Consider the following 10,720-nt stretch of genomic DNA (forward strand, 5'->3'; position numbering starts at 1 on the left):
CAGTTCTCCAGGTGAGGGTGATTCCCAGGGCTGGCGTCCCCAGGGCGGGAAGGAATCCCACCTGGTCCCTCTCCTTGGGGCCCTGTGGGTGAGTGGTCTAGAAGCCCCCACCCCGGGCCCAGTGATCGCCACCCACACCGAAACCGGAACCGAAAGGACAGCCCAGTAATACCGATCCTGGCTTGGATTCAAAATTTCAGTTTTCTTGTTTAGCATATATTTGTTTACGTTCAATTTTATCGGTGAAAATACTGCATTAAAATCTTAACTGAACTTTTTTTTTTGGACGCTGCTGCTTTAACACATTGACGGCCACGCTAGAAAAAAAAATTGCCCCTACCCCTGGGGCCACGGTGTTTTATTAGGAAAATAGAATAAAACCTTGGAAAACAAAACGATCCTTTCTCGTTTAATGAAAAATTTGTTACTGTTTGTTGTTTTCTGTGCATACGTTATATGCACCTTGAAAAATAGTTCAGGCGGCTTCCAAGGTGAAGAAAGGTGTGAGTTACATATGCTTCGCGAGGCCCCGGGCTCAAAACTAGCGTGAGTTAGATACAACTCACGTGACGGTCAATGTGTTAAATTCGGCTCCTAAAGCAAGTCCTCACCCACGTTGGATCCTGAGGCCACAGGTCTTCCAGCTCCTCTCTCTGCCCCTTCAGGTGTCCCCCACATTTGGCTGCAAAGCTGGAGAGAATTTGTTACTCGGTAAGCCAGACCCAGGCAGCCCCTACCCAGAGGGACAAGCTGGGGACACCCCCTCCTCTAGCTCTGTTTATTTACTCTGAGCAAGTGAGTTAACACATCGGACCAAGCTGCTTAACTGGTACTACCCTGGCCTCAAAACCTAGAAATTCCACATAAAGTGGGTGCGCATCCGGGCCATAGTTGGTTGTTCAGGGATACGGCAGAGGGTGAAGTCCCTGCCCACTCTAGTGTGGTGCTGTCTTCTAGAACTCTCTGGGAGTTTTCTTTTTAAGAGTCAGGGTCTTGCTCTGTCACCCAGGCTGGAGTGCAATGATGCGATCACAGCTCACTGCAGCCTCGAACTCCTGGGCTCCAGCGATCCTCCTGCCTCAGTCTCCCAAGTAGCTGGGACTATACGTGGCTGTATTTTCTATTTTTTGTATAGATGGGGTCTCACTATATTGCCCAGGCTGGTCTCAAACTCCCCGCAGGCCTCTAGCAATCCTCCCGCCTCAGCTTCCCAAAGTGCAGGGATTACAGGTGTGAGCCACCATGCCCGGCCTTGGGACGCTCTGTATCTAGAGTGTCTAATGTTGTACCCACAAGCCACAGGAAGCTATTGAGCACTTGCAAATGCAGTTTGTGTGACTAAGAAACTGAATTTTTGACTTAAACAGCCACACCTGGCTCTCATGCCTGCCTCCCTGAACAGGGCAGTTTTAAGGGGAAGAGGGAGAGGAGTGAATAGGGAAACAAGGTTCACAAAAACCATCGACGGTGCTCGCATCAGCAGCACATATACTGAAATTGGAACGATGCAGAGAAGATTAGCATGGCCTTGCACAGGAATTTCAATAAAAAAAAAAAAACATCGAGGAAGTGTAAGGTGATGGGAAAGAAAATATGTAAAAGGACTTTTTGGAGGCAGGGCAGCCAGGGAGGTCTTAGCAGCAGAGGTGATGTTCAGGGGTGATAGTTAGAGCCGGCCCTGGGGAGAATGGGGAAGGGTGTCCACAGCCCGTGCAAAGGCCCTGGGGCAGGACCATGCCTGGCATGTGGGAAGCCCAGCAAGGAAGCCTGTGTGGCTGTAGCAGAGGGAGCAGGGAGAGAGAGGGAGGAGGGGAGGACAGGGAGGGGACGGGGCATGTCGTGTACAGGACCTGGTGGGCCGCAGGGAGGATGTGACCTTCACCCTATGTCAGGAATGGAATCCAAAGAGCTTCCAAATTAGTTCCTCCTGTGAGCAAGGTAAGTGCTCTGCCATGTAAGAGCAGAGACCAGAGAGGTGCAGAGGCTTGGCCAGGGTCACACAGCATTCAAACCCTGACTCTCACCTGCGCTGGGGACCGCCTCCCAGTGTGATTGTGATTGTCCCTTTGCAGCTGCAGAGGGTGCAGGAGGATCTTGAAGGCCAACAAAAGCAGGTGAGCTCCCGGGCTTGGGGACGGCTGGGGATGAGAGAGGGAAGAAGGGACAGGCAGGTTGTGCAGGGCCTGGGGGAGGACTTGGGCTTTGACCCTGAGGGAGGTGGGAGCCATGGAGGGTTGTGGGCAGAGAGGGCACGGGCCCTGACTTGGAACTCCCTGTGTGATATTAGTGGCCCCTCCTCCCACATCTTGGGGGCACGGGGAGGCAGGGCCGTCTCCTGTCCTCTCTCTCTGTCTCTCCCGGAAGTCGGGCTGGGCCAGGCCTGCTCCTGGGTCCCTGTGTGGCCTGGGTGACCGTCCGCAGGTCAGCAGCTTCAGACAGGGACGGCCTGTGCTTTGCCAGTCTGTGGTCCTCCCTGCGTCCGAGAGTTGTCAAGGACCCAGATCACGCGGGAGCCGGGACGGGTGCAGGGCAGGCTCCCACCTGCCAGCCCAGGGCGCCCGGCCCAGGCTGAAGTATGTCTTCCACCCCTGTCTGTCCTCCTGCCACCTGGCCCTTTCTCCTGGGCGCTGGCAGGACTTTCTGGCTGTGCCAGATGTACCTGGCAGAGGCCCAGGGCCGTGTCTGCAACTTAGCGGGCAGGGGGGCCAGGAAGCAGCCCGAACATGGTTATTCATTCAACAGATACTTATCCTCGCCTGCTTGCCAGATACTGTTGTAGAAGCCAGGGAAATAGCAGAGGGGACACAGACAGGGCTCGCTGCCCTGGGGGTGAGCGGAGCCTGGTAAACAGAGTGAGGTGGTGAAGACCAGGCCGGGGAGGGGGCGGAAGACATCAGCCTCATGGGGATTGTGTGGGGAGGGGGGCAGGGGTTGCAGTTCAGGTCGGTGGGGAAGGCTTGCTGAGAAGGTGACATCTGAGTGATCGATTGAAGGAAATTGGAGAGAGGAAGTGTGGCTGTCGGGCTGGGACAGGGGAGGTTATTTCGGGTACAGGGCACAGCCCGTGCAAAGGCCCTGGGGCAGGATCATGCCTGGTTTGTCGGAGGCACAGCGAGGAGGCCCATGTGGCTGGAGCAGAGTGAGGAGGGGAGAGAGGGAGGAGGGGAGGGCAGCAGAGAGGGGACAGGGCAGATTGTGCAGGGTCTGGTGGGTGGCGAGGAGGACTTGGGCTTTGCCCCTGAGGGAGGTAGGAGCCATGGAGGGCTGTGGGCAGAGGAGGACAGGGCCCTGACTCGGGTGCTCACGGGCGCCCCCTGACTGCTACAGGGAGGGCAGACAGATGGGATGGGGGGTGAGGGCAGAAAGCAGGGACCAGTCAGGACCGGGCAGGTGTGGGATGCTGGTGGCTTCATGAATTGCGGACCCAAGTACCAGCAGGCGGGGGCAGGGGGGGAGAAGCCCACGCGGAGCCCCTCCGTTGCTGTCCCCACGCAGGAGGGTCCCCACCCAGCAGGCCCCTCACGGGGTCCAGGCCAGACCACTTCCTCCTCCCCGCCCCTCCGCTTCCAGCTCCTGGTTTTCGCAGCCTCCTGCCCGCGCTGTTGAAATCCGCATCCCAGCAGCCGCCTGCACGCGGGCCGGGCCGGCTCCCCAGGGAGGGCGGCAGGCAGGCAGGAGGGAGCCGCTTCTCCTGCTGAGCGCATTAAAGTGCCGGTAAATTGCGCATTAACGAGCCGGGGTGAATTGGAGAGGGCTCCCCCGGGCTCTGTGCACGGCGGGCTGGAGAATCTATCACCCGCTGCCCCAGGAGGCAGCAGCCCTGGGCTCCCAGGGACGGTCCCGCCTCCCTGCCCCTCCCTCCTCGCCCTGCGCAGGGGACACACAGGTAGCCGGTGTGTGCAGACACACAAAACGCAGATCCGGACACTCAGCTTCTCCAGTGGTGGCCGTGATGCCCAACCCCGTGGCCCCTGGGCACCCGAGCCGGACCCGGCCCAAGCTCACACGTGCTGGGACATGACTCACACCCTCCCGCTCTCAAGGCAAAAGAAAATGGAAAATAAACTCAGTGCTCTTTTTATATGAGTTGCACGTTGGAAGGACAGTGTAGACCTATCGGATGGAATGAAATACATCTAGAGTTCGTGTCACCAAGTTCCTAATACCTTGAACGTGGCCGTTACGACGCTGTACGTGTGCGATTCGCTTCCGTGCACGACTCCAGTTATACTCGTGTTGGATCGTGCGGGTCTAGATTTTAGTCTGTTTGGGAAAGTGTAAGTCTGGAATTGGTAGTGGTCATGTGGCTTTTTAAAAAACACACCATGAAGTGACTGTCTCCCAGGGTTCCCCGGACCGTCCTGTCGCGATTTCTTTTTCCCAGTAGGTGATTCTCGGTTTCTTTAGTGTCTATCCAAGGTTTGTTTAAGCAAATTAAAATATCTTTTCACACAGGGAGGCACGTGTCTACACTGTTTTGCTTCTCAAAGCCATTTCAAGCCAGAGGGTGGTGGCGGTGAGGTTTTCACTTTGAAACGTCCCCACGAGAACAGCTGGGATTTGAACCTAGCTGTGTCTTGATGGTGACCAGCCATCAGGGTCAGGTGTGTGTGTCACCAGCCACCGAGGCCGGCTTCCGGCTGTATTGAGAACTCGATTTACACAGCAGGGCGTTTAATCTGGCCCAAAACCTCCGTTCAGGGCGGGCGCTATGGCCCCATTTTACAGATGGGGAAGGTGGCGCCAGCATTGCGGACGCCCCTGCACTAACCTTGAACTGTTCTACCACCCGCCCTCTAGATAGGAAACATCTTGCAGATCGTGCAGAGCTGTGGCGAACCCCAGGGGTTCCCGTCCATGGGGGTAGGTTTCTGGGTCCTCGAGGGGTGGAGGTGCCCCCGTCCGGGCTTGGGTGAAGGGTACATCCTTGTGTGCGTCACCGCCCCTGTGCCTGCCGTACCAGGTGGCCCAGATCGCCCCTGCTGAGCCCAGTGGCCCTGATGTTCCCCCCCACCTGGAGGCCAAGACCCCGCAGGAGCAGAACTTCACAGAGGTCCTGGCCACGAGGTCATCTGACTGGCTCTGGTGGCCCTTCGGAGCAGGAGCCCAGCAGGAGACTCAGCCGTCCTGGGACTGTCGGCCCCGGTTTTGGCAAGATATTCTGACGGAGCAACTCTGGCAGATTTTTGCTGGTGTCCCCACCGAGTCCAAAGACCTGGGACACGAACGTGAGTCTCCCTTGGGGTGAGGGAGAAGGGGGGCGTCTCAGGCTGGGTCCCAGGGGGCTGCAGAGTGAACCCGACTGTGCTGTCTCCCCATCCCCCTCCACCTCTCCCGTTGCCATAGTGACAGAGCAGGCGCCAGGGCTGGTGAGTACATACATGTGGCTGTACCCAGGTTGGGGGCATCTGGGCTGGGTGGCTGTCCTGGTTGGGCTCCTTGACCTCAGGGCATGGGGCTTCCTGTGGGACCTGTCCACCTCCTCCACCCTCGTCCTGCCTCCTGCCTTGTCTCTTGAGTCCCCAAGGAGGACCCGGGTGAGACAGAGACTGTTAGAACAGCCCGGAGTCTGCAGCCTGGGGCTGCCAGGACCCTGCTCCGAGACTTTCCGCAACTCTGCCTAGACGAGGAGGAGACAGGACCCGGCAGTGGGGACGAGCCCCCTCCCGCCCCACCCCAGGGCATAGCCTGGGCACCCCTGAGGTTTTCTGGTTTTAATGCCCTGGGCAGCTTAAGCTGCTCTGACCAGAATCTCCCATTCCCCACGGGCAGGAAAGCGAGGCCCAGGGTCCATGTGAGTCGGAAGCAGAGCCGGGTACGGAAGACACCTCGACTCACCGCGGTAGGAAGCGGCTGGCTCCAGCCTGGGGCGGGGGGTGCAGCCTGCCCTGGGGGGCCAGTGCCAGCTGCTTAGGTCCCCTTGTTTCTGCCCAGCTCCTGGACGGCCCAAGACCTCCGATAGGCCCCCGGACGGGAGCAGAAGCTGGGGTGTGGCCCAGGTGAGACCCAGGCCTGAGCTGGCACGTGTCCCCATCAAGGCTGGCGGGGCAGAGGTAGTGGGGACCGGTGGGGCAGCGGGGGATGGGGGCAGCTGAGATCTCGCCCCCCTGCAGGAGCCTGCTGGGAGACCCTGTTCGTTTCTGAAGCCCATGTAAGTGTCTGCACGGTTTGCTTGGGGGCAGGGGTGGCAGGGAACCCCCACTTCCCTGTACCTCTGTCCCGGGCAGGGAAGAGGACCAGAGGTGTAGGTTTGTCTCACCCGTCTCCCACCACTGCTGCGCTGTCCTGTCCAACCGGGCCCGTGGAGTCCAGCGCTGCCCCTTCCCTGCGTAACCACCCTGGATTCGAGGGATTTGGGGAAGGGGGCGCAGGGCTGTGTTTTCAGATGGCCCCAACCTTATAGTTACAGGCCGAGAAAGCCCATATACGGGGAAAGAGAGGGCTTCCTGGAGGAAGGGGCTTAACAGTTAGGACCCTAAAGGATGAATAGGAGTTTGGCCTCATGTGGCACAGCATTCCGGGCAGAAGGAAGAAATGTGTCTGTGGCAGAGGGGGACTCTTTGGAGGACTGTGGGTAGGATGTTGGATGTTGGGGGGAATGTAGTAGGGAAACAAGGCCTAAGAAGAAAACCCCAATATCTGGTCAAGAACGAAGCCCCTCTGGGGCTGGATTCGTGGCCTCCACCGGGCAGAGGGGCTCACAGGCAGGCCAGTGACCCCAAGGCCTCCCCCCCTCCCCGAGATGCTGGGATCCAGAGGACTTTGAGGACACGTGGAGGAGGCCAGACACCTCGCTGGGGCAATCCAGGCGGCTGGCTGTGCCGCGCCAGCTGGAGGAGATGCGGTCGCTGGAACACGGGGAGTCCGTGCTCGCCGTGGCTGTCAGCAGCTTCACGCGGCACGTGTTTACCTGCAGCAGGGGCGGCGTCAAGGTGTGGAGCCTGACCGGCCAGGTGGCCAAGGACAGGTTCCCCGAGACCCACCTGCCTGTACAGGTGAGAAGTGGCAGCGTGGGCTTCCGGGGGCCGGGCTGGGCTCGCGGAGAGCTCCCTGCTCACGGTGACTCTGCCCACCCCAGACCCCAGGGGCCTACCTGCGCGCCTGCCTGCTCTCGTCCAACGGCAGGACGCTGCTCACGGGCGGCTGCAACCTGGCCGGCGTGAGCGTGTGGGACCTGGCGGCGCCCTCCCTGCGCGTGAAGGACGAGCTGCCCTGCGGGGGTCTCACCTGCCAGGCCCTGGCTGCCAGCGCCGACGACAACCTGGCCTTCAGCGGCTTCAGCAGCGGCACGGTCAGGGTCTGGGACCTGCGGGATCACAGCGTGGTCAGGTGTGGCCTGGGGCAGGGGCCGGGTCCTGTTTCCAGCACCCCGCGACCACTCTCAAAGCCGAAATCCCCTCCCACCTTGAACTTGCATTTGAGAAAGTCGGAGACACAGACTCGGATCTTAGCTGGGCTGTTTCCTTGCAGTGAAGCCATCCTACTTTGTGTCTGCCTCAGTTTCCCCCCACCTGGACACGGTGTGACAGCCCCAAACTCATAGGATTCTCAGAAGGGCAAATTTGTTGTAAAAGCGTAAAACAATAAGTAAATGTTTCCGGGAGTGGATGGCTGACGTGAAATACGGCATCCGGCCCGCCAGCCCTGTTGCCTTGCCCTGTTTGACCGGATTCCCCTAGACCCACTTCGGCGCTAGCGTAGACCGAGGGTGGTGCTATCCCTTTGGCGCCCAGACGTAGTGGTGGTGTTTCCCAGGGCCCGAACCTCAGAGTCTTGGCCTGACCCCCTCCCGATGTCCCTCTGGCCAGGGACTTGCCGGGCTACCCGAACGGAGCCAAGAGCATCGTGGTCAAAGCCCACAACATCTGGACGGGGGGGCTGGACGCCTGTCTGCGGTGCTGGGACCAGCGCATGGGGAAGAAGCCCTTGGAGCACCAATTCGAGTCTCAGGTGCGCAGGCGGGGGTGGGGCCTGCCCGGCTGGGCAGCGGCAAACAAGGTTAGAGAACGAGGTCAGTGCAGGGACTTTTCCTGAGTCTCGGTGACGCTGCAGGAATAGGGGTCGTTAGGAATATTCTCTGCTGTTGCCGAAATAATAGCAAACATTCTTATTTCTGTGTCAGGTGCAAAGTTGAGGGAGGCTTGTGCCCATTTCACAGACCAACACACTGAGGCAGCGGGAGGAAGTTGTTTGGCCCAGGGGCTGCGAAGCTACAAAGTGGCTGGGTAGCCGGCCTCCAAGGGTGGGTCCCTGGGCTCTTGTCTGCCTCCTGGGCCGGGCTGGGACCTGACCAGGTTCCTCCCTGCCACCTGCCCCCCTCTCCCTAGATAATGAGCCTGTCCCACAGCCCCCAGGAAGACTGGGTGCTGCTGGGCCTGGCCAACGGGCAGCAGTGGCTGCAGGACACCCGCGGGGACCAGACACACATGGTGGGGTCCGATGACAGTGCCATCTTGGGCCTCAAGTTTTCCCCCTTTGGTAAGTGGCCGGCAGGGCAGGAAGTCCCCTGTGGCCCCCGCCCCATGTCCCTCTGGAACAACCCAGAGCTCCTCGTTAGCAGACACTGCTCTTGAGGATGCTGTCACAGGGGGGATGCAGGAGGGAGGGTGGGGTGCGACCCTTGGCTGGCGTCCCCATGCCCGGGCGCCTCTGTGTCCTCCCAGGCCGATGGTGGGTGAGCGTTGGCATGGACAACGTCAACATCCACAGCATGCCCGCGGGAATGAAGGTGTTCCAGGTACCGCAGCGGGCTGGGGGTGGGACCCCGGGATTGGCCCTGAGGGGGCCACGTTGAGCTCACCGGTGGCGGTCGGGCTCACTGTGCCCCACCGCCCTCGCAGGTACCCGAGACCTCCCCCGTCATGTGTTGCGATGTGTCTTCCAACAACCGCCTGGTTGTCACGGGCTCCAGGGACCATGCCTCAGTGTACCAGATCACCTACTGAGGGGCCTCCCGCTGCCATCCGACCCCGGCTCCTTTCTTTCTCTCCCCCCCCAAGCCCCCGACGGAGAGTAGTGGTGGAGGCCACGGGAACGGCCTCCACCACATTGCGAGATTGAATCGGTGGTTTGTGGACTCTGATCTTTGTCACGGGTAATAAAGCAAGGAGGAAAAGCAGTGCAGGTGTGTCCTGTCCTCTCAAGAAGGGGGAGACTTCCCGGTCCTGCCCATCTTAGTAAAATTTGGAGGGACTTTGTCCAGCTGGGTGGCTCTGAGCCTTTGAGGCCACGTTCTCGGAGAACCCAGTCAAAGCCACGGACGCCGGCTGTCGGGAGTGGGTCTGCAAGATTCCTGAGACTTGTCCCATCAGACCAACGGGTCTCGACCAGGAGTGATTCTGTCCCCCATGGGACACTGGGTGCTGTCTGAGGACATCTGTGGCTGTCACGACTGGGTTGCGGGGGGGTCCCGGCATGGGGTGGGTGGAGGCAGGGACGCTGCTCAGCACCTGCAGTGCCCAGGATGGCCCCGCCCCAGACAACCATTGGCCCCAGGTCCTGAGCTGACACTGGTTGATGATAGCTCCCCGGTTGGCCACCGACACTAGAAGGGGCCCAGAAAACACCCCTCCCCCTTTGCAGACTAGGAAGGAGCCCGGCCGGCTTCAGCAGGTCTAGTGTCCTCCACCCAGAGCATCGCCCCAGCTCCGTGCGGCGTCTTCAAAAACACCCACCTGGGTGTTTTCAGCAGGAACCTGCCATTTCCCTCCAGCGTGTTCCAGCAACATCCTTGCTGTCCCCATGCACATGGCACCGCCCCGCCCCTGGGATTCCAGAACTGATGGCCACTGCCCTCCCTGCTTCGGGCTTAACTCTCACCTGGAGACCTCGCCCTGCACGACCCAGCTGTCTTGCTATCTGCCAGGCCAGGCTCCCCTCCTCTGAGCCTCCGCACATGCTGTTCCACCCTCTCCAGCACAGTCTCCTCTGGGCCCTCAAATGGCTGTTTCTCATCTACTCAAGCTCCGTGTAGCCGTCATCTCTGCTGGGCGTGATGTTTGCTGAGCACCTCACTGCAGGCCAGGTTCTTGAGCATGGGTGGTCTCTGGGTCTCACAGGAAGTGCAACTGCACCCCTAATAACTCTATCCACCTTATCTCATCCCCCCTTGAATTCACACTGAGTTTTGGGATGATTCTATCCCAGGGCTGGCAGTGAAAGAGATACAGGAAATTTGGGGGCTGGAGTATTTACTTTTGAGGGGGCTGGGTCTCACTCTGTCGCCCAGGCTGGAGTGCAGTGGCACAATCATAGCTCACGGCAGCCTCCAATTCTGGGCTCAAGGGATCCTCCTGCCTCAGCCTCCCGAGTGGCTGGGACTACAGGTGCCACCCTACCCAGCTAAGTTTTCAATTTTGTTAGAGATGGGGTCTCACTATGTTGTCCGGGCTGGTCTTGAACTCCTGGCCTCAAGCAATCCTCCTGCCTCGGCCTCCCAAAGTGCTGGGCTTACAGGCGTGAGTCACCACACCCAGTCTGGGCGAGGGTATTAAAATTGGTGGGCAACCGGTCTCCCCTGCGGTCTCAGACCCTGCAGCTACACATTGAGGTGGGCAACTTCCTGCCCAGGGCCCTGAGTGCCTGTTTGGCTCGAGCCCGCACGCCATCCGGGTACAAGCAAGGCACAAACGTCTGTCGTGTTAAACACTGAGACGGGGGTGCTGTTTGTTACACAGCCGCATCTGAATGGTCGTGCCCGATGCCACTGTCACGGTAGTGG

At 59.6% G+C, this 10,720-nt stretch overlaps 1 protein-coding gene across 1 annotated transcript in view; it reads left to right on the forward strand.

Moving 5' to 3' along the window:
- The window catches only part of TLE6 (transducin-like enhancer of split 6), a 13,645-nt gene extending 4,700 nt beyond the window's left edge, over nucleotides 1–8,945 (forward strand). Inside the window, exons 3-13 of the mRNA XM_012646141.1 lie at nucleotides 2,048–2,114; nucleotides 4,801–4,863; nucleotides 4,973–5,228; nucleotides 5,347–5,369; nucleotides 5,935–5,999; nucleotides 6,743–6,995; nucleotides 7,079–7,329; nucleotides 7,809–7,950; nucleotides 8,328–8,478; nucleotides 8,664–8,737; nucleotides 8,841–8,945. Coding sequence (XP_012501595.1) covers nucleotides 2,048–2,114; nucleotides 4,801–4,863; nucleotides 4,973–5,228; nucleotides 5,347–5,369; nucleotides 5,935–5,999; nucleotides 6,743–6,995; nucleotides 7,079–7,329; nucleotides 7,809–7,950; nucleotides 8,328–8,478; nucleotides 8,664–8,737; nucleotides 8,841–8,945 — 1,450 coding nt within the window. The remainder of the gene's footprint in view (nucleotides 1–2,047; nucleotides 2,115–4,800; nucleotides 4,864–4,972; nucleotides 5,229–5,346; nucleotides 5,370–5,934; nucleotides 6,000–6,742; nucleotides 6,996–7,078; nucleotides 7,330–7,808; nucleotides 7,951–8,327; nucleotides 8,479–8,663; nucleotides 8,738–8,840) is intronic.
- Nucleotides 8,946–10,720: the final 1,775 nt, after the last annotated feature.

Source organism: Propithecus coquereli, unplaced genomic scaffold, assembly GCF_000956105.1.
Source record: "Propithecus coquereli isolate 6110/MARCELLA unplaced genomic scaffold, Pcoq_1.0 Scaffold241, whole genome shotgun sequence".
Taxonomy (NCBI): domain Eukaryota; kingdom Metazoa; phylum Chordata; class Mammalia; order Primates; family Indriidae; genus Propithecus; species Propithecus coquereli.